The sequence below is a fragment of the Ursus americanus genome, chromosome X (assembly GCF_024610735.1).
Source record: "Ursus americanus isolate L20-20 chromosome X, mUrsAme1.1.p, whole genome shotgun sequence".
NCBI classification, from domain to species: domain Eukaryota; kingdom Metazoa; phylum Chordata; class Mammalia; order Carnivora; family Ursidae; genus Ursus; species Ursus americanus.
The window spans coordinates 1,539,246-1,556,430 of NC_142164.1; the positions used below are offsets into that span (position 1 = coordinate 1,539,246).

A 17,185-nucleotide genomic window follows, 5' to 3' on the forward strand; every position below is an offset into this window, starting at 1 on the left:
GAAACTTGTTTTGTGGTTTAAGTTCTAGTCTGTCCTAGAAATGTTCCATAAATATTTGAAAAGAGTGAGTACTCTGCATTTGTTGAGTGGAGTGTTCCATAGATTTTAGTTCGGTCAGCTTTGTTGATAGTGTTGTTTAAGATTTCTGTATCTTGGCATGCCTGGGAGGCTCAGTTGGTTAAGTATCTGCTTTCAGCTCAGGCGATGATCCCAGGGTCCTGGGATCAAGCCCCACATTGGGATCCCTGCTCAGTGGGGTGTCTGCTTCTCCCTCTCCCTCTGCCCCTCCTTCCTGCTTGTGCTTTTACTCTCTCTCTTTCAAATAAATAAATCTTAAAAAAAAGATTTCTGTATCTTGCTGATGTTCTTTCTAGTTTTATCAATTATTGAAAAGTGGAGTATTGAAATCTCCAACTGTCATAGTTGAATTGTCTCTTTCTCTTTTCTGTCCATTTTTGCTTTATGTGTTGTTAGATGTGTATATGCTTATAATTGCTATATCTTCTATATCTTCCTGATGAATTGACCCTTTTGTTATTATGAAATGTCCCTTTTTTCTTTAATAATAGCTTTGGTCTTAAAGTCTATTTTATCTAATATTAATATAGCCACTCCAGCTCTCTTGTGGTTACTGTTTGCATGATATATTTTTTCTATCCTTTTACTTTCAATCTATTTTTGTCTTTGAATCTAAGATTTGTCTTCTTGAAACAATATGTAGTTAGTTGAATCTTGCTTTTTTGAATCTCTGATTTTTGATTGTGGTGTTTAGACCATGCACATTTAATGTAATGATCGATGTAGTTGGGTTTACAATACCCATTTTGCTATTTGTTTTCTATATATATTCATTCTTTTTTGTTCCTCTCTTCTTTGACTGCCTTCTCTTGTATTAAATATTCTTATTTACTATTTTATGTACCATTTTATTTTCCGTGTTGATTTTTTTGAACTATATATTTTTTGAATTACAGTTGCATTACAATATACATCTTAACTAATCACAATCTACTTCACATTAATACTCAATTTTGGTAAAATGTAGAGGCTTTGCCCCAATATAGATCCATTCTTTCCCTCCTCTTTGGCACAGTTAATGTTATGTATTATGTGTATTACATATATATAGGTTATAAATCGAATAATACATTGTTACAGTTATTGCTTTCTTTATACAATCTTATGTCCTTTAAAGAAGTTAAGAGAAGAAATGAGGAAAAACATATTGAGACTTCTATATTAGCATACATATTAATCATTTTTGCTCTTCTTCATTTCTTCCTTTGAATTTGAGTTACAAACTGGTGTCAGCCTGAAGGACTTCTTTTAATATTTCCTGTAAAGAACTATACTAGCAGTGAGTCTTCTCAGTCTTTGTGTATCTGGGAATCTCTCTCTCTCTCTTTTTTTTTTTTTTAATCTTCAACTTTTAATTTTTTTAAGATCTTATTTTTAAGTAATCTCTACACCCAGTGTGGGGCTGGAACTCACAACCCTGAGATCAAGAGTTGCATGCTCTACTGACTGAGCCAGCCAGGCACCCCCATTTAACCGTCAACTTTTAAAGGACAGTTTTGCTGGATATAGAATTTTTGATTGATAGTATTTTTTCCCAGTTCTTTGTTTATGTCATTCCACTATCTATTGGCCTCCACTGATTCTGCTAATTTCATTGTGGTTCCCTTCTGCATGGGTCATTTTTCTTTTATTGCTTTCAAAACGGATTATCTTTGGCTTTTATCTTTGCTTATGAAGTGTCTACAACTAACTCCATTTGTGTTTATATTACTTGGGATTCTTTGGACTTCTTGGGTTTAATTAACATTTCTCATAAATTTTGGGGTGTTTCTACCATTATTTCTTCAAATGTTTATTCTGCCCCTTTCTCTCCTCCTCTTCAAAGCATACTATGCTTGATGTTCTAGAGGTCTCTGAGGCTCAATCATTTTTCTCTCCGGTTTTCAGATTGGGTAATTTATGTTGATCTATTTTCAAATTCATTAATTCTCTTTTCCAGCATCTTGAACCTACTCTTGAATACGTTTAGAGAAGTTTTCATTTCAGTTATTATACTCTTCAACTCCATGATTTCCATTTAGTTATTTATTTTTATTATTTTTAAATAAAGATTTTATTTATTTATTTGAGAGAGAGAGAGAGAGAGCACAAGCAGGGGGAGTGGCAGAGAGAGAAGCAGGCTCCTCACTGAGCAGAGCCTGATGTGGGACTTGATCCCAGGACCCTGGGATCATGACCTGAGCCAAAGGCAGGTACTTCACCGACTGAGCCACTCAGTTGCCACTTTATTTAAAATTTAAAAAAAAAATATTTATTTATTTTAGAGAGACAGCAAGAGTATGAGCAGGGACACGGGCAGAGGCAGAGGGAGAGAGAGAAAATCCTGAAGCAGACTCTCCATTGTGCATGGAGCCCAATGCAGGGCTCAACCCCACACCCCTGAGATCATGACCTGAGCTGAAATCAAGAGTCAGACACTTAACCGACTGAGCCACCCAGGTGTCCCTCCATGTGGTTATTTAAAAAAATAATTTCTATAACCTTATCAAGAATATCTTTTTGTTGACTCATTGTTGTCGTACTTTCCTTTAACTATTTAAACAGTGGTTTTCTTTAGTACTTCGAACATATTTGTAATAACTGCTTTGAAGTTTTTATCTGCTAGCTCCAACATCTTGGAACACTCATAGGTAGTTTCTATTGCTTGATTGTTTTCCTGAATGTGGATCATGCTTTGCCATTTCTTTGCATGTCTGTAAATTCTTTTGTTGAAAATCGAACATTTTGGATGATATTTTCCAGCAATGGTGAATTCTGATATTCCCTTTCCCTCTAGAGGTTGTTTTTGCTCTGTGTGTGTGTGTGTGTGTGTGTGTGTGTTGTCACTTGTTTTCTACTTTGTTATGTAACTTTTCTGGACTAAATCTGTAAAATCTGTCCCTTCCAGTGTGCAATCACTAATATCTGTTTATATTTATTTATTTATTTGAGAGAGAGAGAGCATGAGCAGGGGGAAGGGCAGAGGGAGATGGAGAAGGAGAGGGAGAGAAGCTGACTCCCAGCTGAGCACAGAGCCAAGGTGGGGTTTGAACTCATGGCCCTGAGATTGCAACTTGAGCCTAAATCAAGAGTCGGGGACTTAACTGACTGAACTACCCAGGTGTCCCCCCCTTTTATAAGTAGTCTCCATGCCCAGTACAGAGCCTAGCATGGGGATTGAACTTACTACCCTGAGATCAAGACTTGAGCTGAGATCAAGTGTCAGACGGTTAACCAATTGAGCCACCCAGATGCCCTTCTGCTTGGTTTAAAAAAAAATATTGTTGTTTAAAAATTTAAACTTGGTTTTGTAGGGGCTGCCCTTGTATCAGCCTAGTTTAGTGGCTGGCCATTAAATGGATGGAAACTACTAAAGACATCTTCAGGTAGTAAGGCTTCTGTACGCTGTTGATGGATCTGTGCATGGGTAGGGGAGCTCTTTGAGTGTTCAGGCTATTTGAAGGTCTGCCTTGTGATTTCTTTCTACTGGGTCCTTTTGAGTCTCCTATATACATGTGTGTAGCCGCAAGATAGTCCAGGAGAGCATGAATAGTTTGAGATCTCTTCATTTTCCAGTTAGCTAGGAATATGCTTGCCCCAACCACATTCATAATCTCGGTCTAGTGAAGTTGCGTTGTTAGCTCTTCCTGGCTGGTTTGCCTCTGAGAAGTCACTTCCACTGAGAATGTCCCTGGATGTAGGTATTATCCACCACTCCAAACTGAGTTAGCTTTCCTCAAACCTAGGCAGAGAAGCTGCTGGTCTCCAAGGGTTGCCTTGCCCTGGCCCATGCCAAAACAAGCTGAGAGGGATGGGAGCAAACCTAGGCGAGGATGCCACAGGCTCCCGAAATTTAGCTTCTTGGTTTATTATATATCTTTGGTTAAAACAGTCCAGAATGGAAGGAGCTTGGGTGTCACCAGTACAAAGCTGAACACACTGAAAAGTCAGAGAAGTGAGTTCACAGGGCAAACCACTGCTCCACACACTGGATGGGCAAATACAGAGAATCACAGCTTAGCAGAGCACAAACCCAGAAGAGAACAGTGCTGGGGTAGGAAAACCTGAATTTTAATTGAGGAATTGCTTGAGGTTCAGTGTGGACATGTCTAAGAGGTCAAAATAAATATCCAGGGAGGGGGCCTGATCTTAGGGAGGACCCCACACTTTTATGAGTTTTATGTCCAGAAGCCCTACCAGGTTTGCACAGTGAAGATTGGAGAAAAGTCTCGTGCTTCTGGCAGCAGGAGGGGAAAGTAGGCATTTTGAAATACACCAGAGCATTCTGTTCTTACTAAGGCCTGCCTTCAGGACAAACTATTACACCTGATCCTGACCTACTGGGGTTTTATCAGAGTCTAATAGAGGGCAAATACCCAACTACAGCCCCTTCTAGTCATCCTGGCCCAACTTACAGGCCTGTATTGAAAGGACGCCCCTGCACGGAGGATTCATGCTTGTTTCTGCTGCACTCTTGGGCAATACTCCCTCTGGACCACTGCATTTAGAACTTTTAAAAAATGTATTTTTAAAACTTTGCTATTTTTATTGGGCTGTTCCAATCTAAGCAAAATTTGTGTGCAAGCTAAGCAAAGGAAGCCTCCAGACAAATCCCGGAGCTGTGCTCCCAATCAGATCACTGTCCCTTAGCTCCTCCAAGAAAAAAACTCTGGAACATCAAGTATTGTATATGCCTTGATCCTTTCAATTAAAATTTCACTGTGTGGCTATAAATTCTTGAGGGCCAAATTTCCCTCTTTTTCCACTTTACCCAGATCCAAGGTCAAGATCAGCCAGCCCTCTTTTTTTTTTTAAAGATTTTATTTATTTGACAGAGACAGCCAGCGAGAGAGGGAACACAAGCAGGGGGAGTGGGAGAGGAAGAAGCAGGCTCCCAGCAGAGAAGCCTGATGTAGGGCTCGATCCCAGAACGCCAGGACCACGCCCTGAGTCGAAGGCAGACGCTTAATGACTGAGCCACCCAGGCGCCCCAGCCGCCAGCCCTCTTTTGGTGGGCTATTTTGTTTCTAGGTCACCAGTTGTATTCATTTGCTGCTGCTGCTGTGTGAAATTCTCTCACAGTTCTGGAGGTCGGAAATGCAACATAGATTTCACTGAACTAAACTTGAGGCGTCAGCAGGGCCGTGTTCCTTCGGGAGACCAGATGGAAGAACCTGTTGTCGATTTGCTTCTAGAGGCCGCCTGCATTCCTTGGCTTGCAGCCCTTTTGTCCATGTTCAGAGCAAGCAATGTAGCCTCTTCTCATCTCTCTCTGGCTCTGACCCTTGTTTCCATTGCCACGTCTCCTCCTCTCACTCTCCTGCGTCCCTCTTTCCCTTGTAAAGATGCATATGATGGTGTTCGGGCCCACCCAGATAATCCAGGACAGTCTCCCCGTTCCAAGATCCTCGACTTAATCACGTCTGCTGTGTCCTTTTTGCCGCTTAAGGAAGCGTATTCACAAGGGCCCAGACTTAGGATGTGGCCATCTTTGGGGGGCCAGTATTCTGCCAACCATGCCTATTGAGATCATTGCCCTTTGAGAATACGGGTCTTATGTGGGGGCCCAGGAATCATCTCCCAGCTCCCATGGGAAGCATCTGGATAGCTATAGGAAGAGGGTGTCCAATGGGAAGAGGTGGCCTGGGGTCCTGGTTCCTGGGTGTAGATGCCCCCTGGTCAGGTGCCAGCCCAGGGGCTGTCTCACTCCTCTGGACTCAAGGACCCTCATTGTTTCTGACCTTGGAGCCTTTCTCTTATTTTCCCACCAGCTCAGCCATTTACTCAAACGGTTTTAGGGGTCCTGGACCAGGAGAGTTTCTCTGGACACACAGTCTCCGCTACACGCTTATAGTGCACTTGTCCCCACCCACCCTCTAGCTTCCCTTCCACCTCCTGCCATGTGTCTGTGGTTGGGAATCATGGTTTTAAAGATTTATTAATTTGAGAGAGAGAGTGTATGTGTGTGCAAGACTGGGGGGAGGGGCAGAGGGAAAGGGAGGGGAAGCAGACTCCCCGCTGAGCACAGAGTCCGATGTAGGGCTCGATCTCATGATCCTGAGATTATGACCTGAGCCGAATCCACGAGCTGGGCACTAAAGCGACTGCACCATGCAGATGCCCCAGGAATCATGGCTTTGGAAGGACCACTCCAGCTTCGGGGTGCAGAAGGCCCTGGAGTTGTCCAGAGCTGAGGCCAGGAAGCCAGGGAAGAGCAAGCCTCATTTGTCACTTCAGGTGGACTTTGCCGTCCAAGGACCAAATTCCACACTGCGTCAGCCACAGGGACATGAGCTTGGACATGCGAGTCTGCCCCTATCCCTCCCCAGCTCCTGTCCTTATGTGGCTCCCATCAGCTCACCCTGAGGCTTGGCTCTGACTCCACACCAGAGTCTTGGGGCTCAGCTGCCAAACCCTGTGGTCACTGCTGAGTCCCCGCTCCCTCACTCTCTCAGCACCATTGGGGTCTGTTGTTTAGTGTCTTTCCTGCCCCTCCAGGAAGTCAGCTCTGAGCAGTAGGCATCTTTGGCTCGCTGCTGCATCCCAGTCCCTAGCAGTGTGTGGCCCAGTGTAGGGGCTCAATGGGTCAAGAGTGGATGGGCGGCTCTGCTGGAGGTTGGGCCAACAGGCTGCGTGGGTGCCAGATGGGAAATAATGCCGTGAGGGTGGGTAGTGCTCAAGTCCCCAACCAGCCCAGCATGGGGCTCCACGCACCCCGCCCCTCTCCTGAGGCTTCCCTCCCCAGCTTCCCCCAAGCCCTGCAGGGTGCTCTGGAAGCAGTTCCCTCTGTTCAGTGTCTTACAGAAAGTGTTTATTCAGGAACAATTAAAGAAAGCAACCGTGGTGTGGATTCCCAAGCTTGAGATGGTCCCGCAGCAAGGACTGCTGGCCCTGGGCCAGGTGTGTGAGCGCTGACACAAGCGCACACACGTGCATGCCCGCCGCCCACCAGGGGTGTGCCCTGCAATGAATGACTCTGTATATGCAGCTTGGCCCCTTCCCTGCCCCCCAGACCGTCCGTGGCTATGTGGAACCCACAGCGGCCAAATCCAGGCCTCCTTCTTCTCCTTCCCCGCCCCCAGCTCTTGCTCTGAGACCCCCATCTCCTCTGGCAGCAGTTTGGCCACCCTCAGTCACAAAGAGCCCCAGTGATCCTGTTAAGACATCTGGGGGAAGAGGAAAGAAAAGCATCTTTTCAAACGTCAAGTGGATAAACAGGGCACCAGATGTGTGGCCAGGAACCCGCTCGGGCAGCTCCCAGGCCAGCACCCTCCCCTGCGGTGCTGCCCAGCGAGGAGCCACCCAGAGAGGGGCTGTCTACATGGATGCCGGGCAGGCAGTGCACCTCCAAGCCCACATCTCCAGGGAGGCCCTCAGCCCCAAGCGGCCTAAGCCCTTGGCAGAGAAGCAGGGAGGCGACTAACTGGCGGTGAAACCCTCCCCAGAAGCAGCCATTTGGGGACAGGGGCGGGACTGGGAGCGGGTCCCCAGAGCAGGCACACACACTCCTGAAGGGAAAAGCCACAGGGAGGCTCGAGGCCCAGGAACAGGCAGCCACCTGGAGCAGTCCCTTGGAATGAGAATTCCCCCCACCCTCACCCCCCAAAGAAAAAAGTAACAGTCGCAGAAGAGGCAGGTTCTGGAGCGTGGTTCCGCCCGAAAGCGGCGCGGGTCAGGCTGGTGGCCCTGGGCCCGGCTTATAGGCACATTTAATAGGATTCCCGTGGATGTTTCAAGTGGGTAGGACGGGTCTCTCCCCGCGGCCACTCTGGAGGGGCTCCTGGCTCCACCTCTTCCCAACAGCCCTCCCATGAGGTATTGTGCTCAACCCCCCCACCCCCTGCTTCCGGATGAGCCTCCTCCCACCTCCCCCCAGCACATGGGTGGTGAGGGGCACCCAGTGGGGGGTGGTGGAAAGGGGCCTATGTGGGGTCCAGCTCGAAGACACCATCGCTGGTAGGGGTGGTGAAGAAGGAGGGTGGGTCGGAGGCAGTGGACTCCTGCCCTCCGCTGCTGCGCTCCCGGGCGCGCCTCTCCTCCAGCCGAAGGCTACGCTCGAAGTCCAGCAGCTGCCCCATGAAGTTGAAGTTGGGTGAGATGTTAGACTTCTTCCGCTTGACCAGGTCGTAGGCATCGTTGAGTGAGAGGTGACGCTTCTGCATGAGGTAGGCCACGGTGACGGTGACAGAGCGGCTGACGCCTGCCAGGCAGTGAACGAGCACCCCGCAGTTCTGGGACAAGGCCTCATCTAGGTGGGGGCAGCGGGAGGCAGTGTGATGTGCGGGGGCCCGGCCCCGCCCTGCTCTCAGAGCCAGGTGGCTCTGGCCACATTTGGCCTCGGAGCCCCGTCCTGCCTGAGGAGTCCTAGGGCTTTCGCTGGTGGCCTCTGGGAGCTGGTCCCAGCACTGCCTGACCCCAGAAGTGCCATTCCACTTTTAGGCTCTGGGGATGGTAGCTAAGCCCAGGAGAAGCCCTCCTGAGGGAGTGGTAGAGGCTAGGAGTCAGGCCTGGTGGGAGTGGGGGGAGGGAGGAAGAGGAGGGCACAGCAGACTTACCAATGAATGCAATGGCCTCAGGAAAGAACTGGGACAAGTTCTGGCTCCAGTGGTCTGAGATGGGGATCTGCTTGTAGTGAAAGTCACCGTTCTTCTCGAAGAGGTTAGGGAGGTTGGGGGTGACGTTGAGGATGTAGCGGATGCCCAGCTTGGCCAAGCTCTCCACGTTGGCTGAATCCCGGGCACTGCCCAGGTAGAGGTTGGGCAGGATCTGGACAGGGAAGGATGGCAGCAGCCCCGCTGGGGGGGGTGTGGCACCCTCTGAATCCAGGCCACAGCTCATGGAGTCACGATCAGGCTCGGATTCTGCATCAGAGCAGTCTGAGCCCAGGCACAGGCCGCCCAGCCCGACCACTGGGCTGGGCACGGGGGCTGTGCTTGGGCCACCACGGCTGCTAAAGCTGGTCTCACACAAGTGGGGGCACTCTGCCTGGAATCTGCTGAAGCCACCTGAGAGGGGAGAAGGGGAGAGTCCCCTGTTGATTTGGCTACCTGGGCGTCCAAGCACCCCTGGCGGGGAGAGAGGGAACTGACCGCAGACAACTCCAACACCCAAGGGGGCTTGCAGATGTTCCCAAAGGGAACTCAGGAGTCAGCAGCCTGATCCATACTGGTGTCCTCATGTGCTGCACTCTGAGTACCCACTGTGCTGCTGGGGGTGCAAGATTCTGGGCTTAGCAGAGCCCCCCAAAGAGGATCTTACAGCCCCGGGGCCAAGCTGAGGCAGGCATGAGGGGTCGTGGTCTAGATGTACTGTCGGTCTTGGGGAGGACAAGCACCATCAGTTAAAAAGGGGAAAGGTTCAGGTGTGAGTTTTCTGCCTGGGTGGCCACCTCCCATCTAGCTCCACCAGGAGCACCCCAAGAGGTGGGAGCCTGGGAGAGAGCGCAATATTCTACCTGGGTTGATTCAGAGTCCCAAGAAGCCAGCATTTCCTTCATCTACAGATAACAACTATTTTCCCGGGGCTAGGGGTGGGGCCTGGAGAGCCAGAACTTGCTATGTTTCTGCATCCCTGTGCCTTCGGAATGGAGCAAAGGACGACAGTCCAATGACCGCCCACCCCTTGATGGGGAGGTGGGGAGCCGTCTCTGTCAGTTCATGGGAACCCTGTCCCTATGCTGGACCTCTGGGTGTCTGTTTGGCTCATCAAGGGGCCAAGGGGCCTGTCTCAGCCTATGCCCCCCCACCCCTCAGCCCTGCCATGACTATGATGGGATGGATCTCTGCCTCCTTCTGCCTTCACTGCTTTTCTCTCTCTCTCTCTCTCTCTCTCTCTCTCCACTTCCCAGTTCTGGAGCCTTTGCAGAGCGGGATTTGGCCTCCTGTGGCCCCTGCCTCCTTTGCCAGTGAGCAGCTGCAGGAGGTGGTGACATCAACCCGGGGGGTGTGTAGCAATTGGGAGCCTGCACTTGGTACCCCATTCTTGAGCATCCCCTAAGCCAGGGCAGGTCAGCTCGAATCTCCCCATTTTCCAGACTCAGAAACTGGGGCTCCCAAGGGTGAAGAGCTTGCCCAAGGTCGTGATCTGGGGAGGGGATCTCACCTCCAATTTAGACGAAATAAGCTTGGGCCAGCCCAAGGTCAAATGAATTAGGAATCCCCTTGGAAGGTGTGGCCTCTCCTCCCAGGGCCCAGGGTCCTTCCCAGGCCGGTTCCCCGGTACCAGCGCCCGCACCTACCCTGTAGGTAGTATGCCAGGTAGCCTTCCTCTCGCAGCTTCTGGAGCAGGGTGCCCAGCACCGAATCGGCCTCCCACTCCTCGGCCTCTGTCTCCCCGCGCCGGGGCCGACCCCCGCCCTGGTCGTACAGGAGCACCGGGGCGGGCGGGGGCGGCTGCAGCGGCGGCCCGGGCAGGAGCGCGCGAACCGACAGGCTCCCCCGCCGCAGGCGGCGCAGCAGCAGCGCGGGGAGGGCCACGCTCAGCGCCCCGCCAATGCGCGCCGACTCGTACAGCTCGCGGCTTCTGCAGTCCAGAAGCAGCAGCCGAGGCCGCGGGGGCGACAGCTCCCGGCGCAGCCACAGGCACGAGCGGCCCAGACCTTCCATGGGCTCGCGGCTCCTGGCACGTCGGACCGCCGGCGCTGCGGAGAGAGGGCAGGCGCGCCGCGTGAGCCCGCGTCCTCCGCGCCCGGCCGCCGAGGGGCCAAGACGTGAGGCCGAGCCTGTATCCTGCCGGCGGACGCCTAGGGTCCCGCAGAGACACCCCTCCACCGCCCAGGCCTCTCCTCGCGCGCCTTCCACAGCGAGGAGGCGCGAAAAGGCGCCTCGGGACTCCCCAAGGAAATCGCCCCAGGCGGCCACTCGGGCGCCCGGCGCTGCTGCCCGCTCCGGGAAGGGACGTGTGAGAGGTCCTCCAGAAGAGGAAGGCCGGGCGTCCAATGGGCCCTTTGAGAGCGGCGGGTCCTTTCCCGGCCCCTTCTGGGGCGGCTCAAGGGTTCGGCCACCTTCTTTCACACCCCCTTCCAGCAGCTGTCGCTCGGCCTGCCTGCAGTCGCTCCCCAAGTTCAAGCTTGCGGCTCTGGGGACGTGCGCGTGTGAGAGGCGGACCCGGGGAGCAGAGGTGGCGCTGAGATGAAGGGCCTCAGCCGGCCCTCTCGGAGCTGCCCCGGCCCTGGTGGCCCCCGGGAGGAGAAAACGGGAGGTGAGAGACCTGGAGAGTGGTCGGGCGGCGGGCGGCCGCGCGCGGACGTCCGAGCCGAGGCCAGCGCGCGACGCGGGGCGCCGTCCCCCGGTAAGCGCGTCCCGGGACCCGGCCTCCCGGGAAGACGGTGGGGTGGCAGAGCAGGCGCGCACGTGGAAGCCGAGTCCCGCGCCGCTCTCAAGCCGGCGGCTTCCTGGCAGCGGGGCCCAGCTTCCACCTTGGAAGCCGCTGCCTTTGGACGTGGAGTGGCCGTTTGGAGGGGCGGGGCAGTGGGGGCGGGCTCAGGGGGCCCAGCGAGCCAACGGGTGCCAGCGAAGCAGTCGGGTGGGCCCCCAAGTGGCGCGCTGAGCTGGGGCTTCCACCCGAGCGGGACAGGGCCGGGGCAGAGGCCAAGGGCAGGTCAGGGGCCCAGCAGGGGACCAGCCTCGGTTCTTCTGCCTTGCGCCAGTCCGCAGCCGGAGGCAGGGGGAGGGGGAGGGCTAAGACCCCTGTGCCCCTGTCCCAGAGGCTGCCTCCAGCCCCACTCACTCGTTGACCCTGGACGGTCATGTGTTCTGGCTCGAATTCAGTGACCCCATCTATACAGTGGGCTCATCATAGCCACCACCTTGGGCTACTGTGGGATGCCACTGAAATCATGGAGGGGAGGAGGAAGCAAGACCAGAAACTCACTGCTATCTTCTGGCACTGAACTCTGCCCAAGGGCTAGGCGGGCAGGTGACAGCTTCTGGGGATCCCCCAGGGCTTCCCTCGCACAGGCGCGATCCAAGGCAGCCAGGAGCTCTGAGCCTCCAGTCCTAAACTGGGGTGCTCTGCTCTTACCAAGTTACTCTCCTGAGAGTTATCCCTGGCATCTCCCTCTGCCTCCTCCCTGGTCAAGGGCCAGGTAGTTTCTACTTAAATTGATCTCTTACACCTGTACTCCCACCCACCCACCCACCCCCCCCCCCCCGGCGGCTCCTGCACTAGCCGAGGGATTTCACTGGCCAACTCTTGACCGGGTCGCCATCCCAGCTTCCAAAGCCCTCTCTCCCTGCCTCCAGGGAGGCCTATCAGCCTCAACCACCTCCACCCCCGCTCTGCCCTGGACCAGACCTTTGTTTATCAAAGGCCAATGGCCTCCATACCTTCCATGGACACAGGATGACAAGCGGGCAGGATACACAGGGTCCTTGCTTGCAGGGCACTGCCAGTTTAGCCCAATAGGTCAGTAATAAGCAGGGAGACTGAACAAGATAATGCTGGGTGTGATAGGTGCCCCTTCCTTGCTTAAAACCCATTGAAAGTAAACAGCAGAGTTGAAGGAAAATGTACAGCAGATAAGATAAAGCTCATACAAATTAATCAAAAGGTTAAGACTCTGATAAATGGGCAAGGAACCAGAAAAGACTGCATGAGGGAAGAAACAAAACTGGGTACAGGACCATTGGGGAGAGGTTCAAGCTCAGGTATGGAAGGCAGGCAAATTTAAGAAACAAGGTAACACTCCCCACCTGTTACATTGGTAAAATGTTCTCAAAGTGAGTACACCCAGGGCTGCCAAGGGTGCTGCGGAATCAGCCTGCTGCTCTATTGTTGGTTGCTGGAGGGCTCTCTATCTGTATGCCCTTCTGTAAATTGATTTGGTGATATGCATCCAGAGCTAGGACGAGATCTACACCCTCTGGCCACTTCTGGGAATCTATCCCTAGGAACTAAGTAAAAGAAGGCATACAGGATGGGCACCACGAGATGTGTAACTAAGGTGTGAAGGACGCAAAACCACTGGAAGGCCAACGTTTAGGATAATCAAGTTCAGCGGCGCTGATGAAGACCCCTCTCTTAAGCCACAGTGTAAAAAGAGAAAACTCAAGAAGTAATACCAAGGAGAGGACAGGTCACAGAGAACCAGGTCCTCAAAGGGGCCTCCGGTGTCCCCTCCTTCCCTTCCTCCCTGGCCCAGGGGCTGCCAGCCTGGGACTCATCTCTGTCTGTAGCCCACCATGGCCTGGTCTCTGGGATGAGTCCTACTGGCTGCATCCAGGGGCCTCAGGGAGCTATGCTGTGTCTTCCTGCCCTCAGCCCAGGCCTCCCTCCTCTGTGGCCTGTTCAGATTCTGCTCCTTTTTCAGGCACCCCCCCCCCAGGTGCCCTCCTCTAGGCAGCCTTCCTGTTGTCTCCTTCCTCTGTGCTCCAGGCCTCAGTTCTCTGAAGCTGCAATGCCTAAGAACTGCAGTCTGGGGCTCCTGAGGTGCCCAGGCATGCTTTCTGGAGAAGGGTCCCTGGAGGAGGTGAGGGGAGTCTGTGGGAAGATGATGGGGGCGGGGCGGGGGGGGGGTACTAGGCAACTTCCGCACCGGTGAAGGGAGAGGAAGCTTGGCTCCAAGAAATTCCCCCCGGAGTGGGGTTGTGCCATAGCCTGCGGCTCCCAACACCTTAAGAGTGGCTCCCCTGCACCTTGCTCCCGCCGCTGGCAAGCCCACCAACCGGGAGAAAACGGTTGGAGGGGGGGCGGTATTCAATCTCGCAAGTGAGTACTCGGTGCCCGGCGCCAGTAGCGCCCGCTGTGCCAGCAGCAGGACAAACTGGAACCTGTTGCCACCTCCGCACTGCAGGGCTGAGCGCAGCCAAGCCCCCCACCCCGCGACTCTAGCCGGGCCTGCCGGCCCTCGGGCCCCCTGTAGCGCCAGGTCTGGGCGCCGGCCCCGCCCCGCGCCCGCTCCCGGGGCGGGCTGGGCCGGGGGAGGCAGCGCTGCGCTCCCAGGCCTCCCGGAGGCCCACACGGCGGGCGGAGCCAGGCGGCGCACTCGCCGCAGGGTGGGCGCTGAGCCTGCCGCTCCAGCTCCCACCGGGCGTCCCCGGCCTCCGCCCGTGCCCCTGGGAGGCCGCGGGGATGCCGCAGCCCGTAGACCCCGCGCGCGCCGCGTGCGGCCTCTGGTCTCCCGAGCCTCCGGAGAGCGACGCCCCGCCTCACCCCCTCACCCCGAAATGCACGGTTCCCGCCGGGCCGAATGGAAGGATTTCAGCTGTCGCGGCCCAGTCACATGGCCAGGAGCACAAGTCCTAGCGACAGCGTCCCTGCCAAATCCAGTGTCTTTTCCACCAAATCCACTTTCCGCTGGGGATGGCTTTCTGCTTTTCCTGGTCCGTCTCCTCGCTGGACTGGGAGTTCCTCCAAGGCAGGAGCGGGTGTGCGCCCGGCCCCAAGCTGGCCCCAGCCCCCAGTGCGGGGCCTGGCGTATGCAGGCCAGGCCCGGCGCTCGCGGAAGAAATGCTTGTTAACAAAGAAGTCATGAATGAATGAAACCAATTGTTGCATGAGGGAGCCTAGGAGGGTGCTGATCTGCTTTTTCTCTCAGAGGGTCACACACATTCCCCCACCCCACAGACAAGCACAGCACACACATACACACACACACCCACCCACCCACCCACCCACACACACACACACACACACACACGACCCTCCCCTCACCGCACACGCAAATAGGCACACAGACCGCAGCAGACTCCTGTCCTTGTGGAACCGACCTACTACGTGCGTGCCTGGCAACTGGCGTTTCTTAGGTCCCAGCTGGGCCGCCTCGCCCTTCCTCCCCTCCCCCACCCCACTCGTGCCGGACATCTAAGTACGGTACCTTGCACCCCAAGTGCCTTCTTTATCTCTTAGGGAAGAGGCTAAGTCAGTCGCTGGGGAGACTCAAGGTCTGTTTAGCAAGGCACCTAGGGGGCCTCAGGACGGTGAGCTGCGGCTGCCAAAGGCGAGACAGAGGCACCTGGCAGGGATGCCACCAAACGCTGCAGCCTCTACAGCCCATGTGCCAGGTGCCAGGGGGTGGTGGTGGGAAGGACTCAGGGATGTGCTGGGGGTGTTGGGGGCTATTTGCGATGGGGCTGGGGCAGGGTGCTGGAGAGTGTAAATCCAGCAGGTGTGCATACATGTTGGGGTGTATGAGTGTGCACGCTGGGGATGCAAGAGGTGTGTGCCTGGGGAATGGGCCTGGCTGTGGGGCGTGGGGAGTGTCAGCTGCTGGGGCAGGAGTTAGTTTTGGGGCTTCACTCAGGGGTAGGTGGATTGCAGTGTCTCTGGGCTGGGAACGTGGGTGGGGTGTCTGTAATCAGCATATGGGGAGTTGGAGATGGTGGTGGCACGGCGAGGGGAGCTATGTTAGTGCAGATAATGGCAGGGATGTATCGTGTGTGTGTGTGTGTGTGTGTGTGTGTGTGTGTGTGCGCGCGCGTGCCTGGGTGTGTACTGAGGCAGGGCATGGTCTGGGATGGGTTCTAGCCTGAGTTGGGGCAGTGGGTGGTGGATTAGGGGCTGCTGCTGTGTACACTGCAGGGACTAGGTCTGCGGTGCGTGGTTTGTGCGCGCGCGTGCAAGTGGCAGGGAGGTGCACGGGCGGGATGCGGGGGGTGTGAGGTGGCAGGGTCGAGTGGGTCTCGCAGGGGCGCGTGTGTCGGCCCCGTGGGGTGCGCGCTGGCAAGACTTTGGGGTGCGGGGTGGAGGAGCTTACGTCGGAGGGGGCGGCCAGGTTGGGTGGGGGTGGGGTAGGTGGGTGCCGGGGAGCCGCGTGCTCCGCTCACCTCCGCTCACCTCCGCTCACCCCCGATCCGCTCGGCTTCCTGCGCCGGCTCCGCGCGTCGCGGCCGGGAAGTTCCCGAAGCCCGGGCGGCGGGAAGCGCCACCGCCGCTGCCGCCGAGCGCCACCGGAGCCTCAGGCGGCGGCCTCGCCTGAAGCCGAGGGGCCGCCGCCGCCGCCGCCGCCGCCGCCGCCGCCACCGCCGAGGGAAATTCCAAATCCCGCCTCCGCCGCCGCCTCCTCCCCTCCCGTCGCCGTCTTCTCCGCCCCCTGCCCAGGAGGGGCAATGTCGCCGGCGGCGCGCAGGGAGGGAGCGGGGAGGGACCGCGGCCTGCCTGGCGTCTCCTTCCACCTTCCCCGCCCCCGACCGCCTTCCTCCCACCTGCAAGACTGTCCGCTCCGCCCGCCACCGTTCCTCTGTGGGATGCTTCGGGCAGCCCCGGACCCCGACAGCCCTGCTGCGTGGGGGCCTCAAGCTTAGGACGCAGGAGTGGGGTGGAAGACCTGACCTAGTCTGGACCTGGGCTGGAGGAGGGTTGCACCGAAGAGTCTAGGCTAGCATCTGCTTCCAGCAAGGGAAGCCAAGGGGCCCTTGGAAGACCGGTCACAGCTTGGCCCCCAGGGCCACCTCCTACTGCCACACAGGAGAGGGCATAAGTTCCATCTGACAGTAATGCAAATCCTGCCCCCCCCCCAACTCCCAGGTCCCTCTGCACTGTCTTCTCCCATTCTCATGTATCAGATTCTAGCTAATAATAATAGCTTTTGAGCCTCAGTGCCTGGAAGGGGTGGAGCCAGGGCATTGGGGGAGGGCCTGAGAGGGGGCATTGTCACCAGGCCCACTTTGCTTTCCTCTGCAGCAAAGGCCATGAGCATCTCCATCAAGAACCTCATTTTGTCCTTACACCAGTCTGGGAGTCAGAGGGGACTGTAGCCATGGAACAGCTAGGGAGACTGAGGTAGTGGCTTCCTGGTGTCACACAGTGATGTGGTGGCAGAGCCGGACTGAGTGTCAACAAGGAGACTCACTGGGTTCTCGGCCTCACTCACTGCTGTGGGGATGAAGGGGCAGGGAGCAGCACACAGGGGGCTCCCAGGTGAGTAATGGGTGAGTGCCCCCCCCCAAGTGGCACAAGGGGTGCTGAGAACCGGCACCACGCTGTGGCTGTTGTGGGCTAGCTTCTGGCAGGGCCTGCGGTGTGTGGCTGCTCACGGAGATCAGAGTGAGGGGAGGCATCAAGAGGGAGACGGGCTGAGCTGGGATGCCAGCAGCTCCGTGGATGAGGGGGCAGCCAAGGGAGGCCTGGCTGCCCAGCTCCTGCCTGCAGCAGTGCTGAATTCCCCTGAGTCACTTCCTGGAAAAGAGAG

At 55.4% G+C, this 17,185-nt stretch overlaps 1 protein-coding gene and 1 pseudogene across 3 annotated transcripts; both read right to left on the bottom strand.

Moving 5' to 3' along the window:
* Positions 1-6,846: 6,846 nt before the first annotated feature.
* Positions 6,847-15,956, bottom strand: DUSP9 (dual specificity phosphatase 9). 3 transcript variants are annotated; one of them, XM_087859461.1, is made up of 4 exons: positions 15,822-15,956; positions 10,295-10,696; positions 8,613-9,062; positions 6,847-8,305 (listed from the first exon to the last, which is right to left on the bottom strand). In XM_087859461.1, the coding sequence occupies exons 2-4, from the start codon at positions 10,659-10,661 to the stop codon at positions 7,980-7,982; spliced, it is 1,143 nt and encodes a 380-aa protein (XP_087715587.1). In that variant the 5' UTR covers positions 10,662-10,696; positions 15,822-15,956; the 3' UTR covers positions 6,847-7,979. The 3 variants fall into 3 exon arrangements, with proteins under 3 accessions (XP_087715587.1, XP_045658369.2, XP_087715586.1); XM_045802413.2 differs by having other exon boundaries at positions 15,832-15,892; XM_087859460.1 differs by lacking the exon at positions 15,822-15,956 and having other exon boundaries at positions 10,295-11,527.
* Positions 15,828-16,711, bottom strand: LOC148106791 (uncharacterized; annotated as a pseudogene).
* Positions 16,712-17,185: the final 474 nt, after the last annotated feature.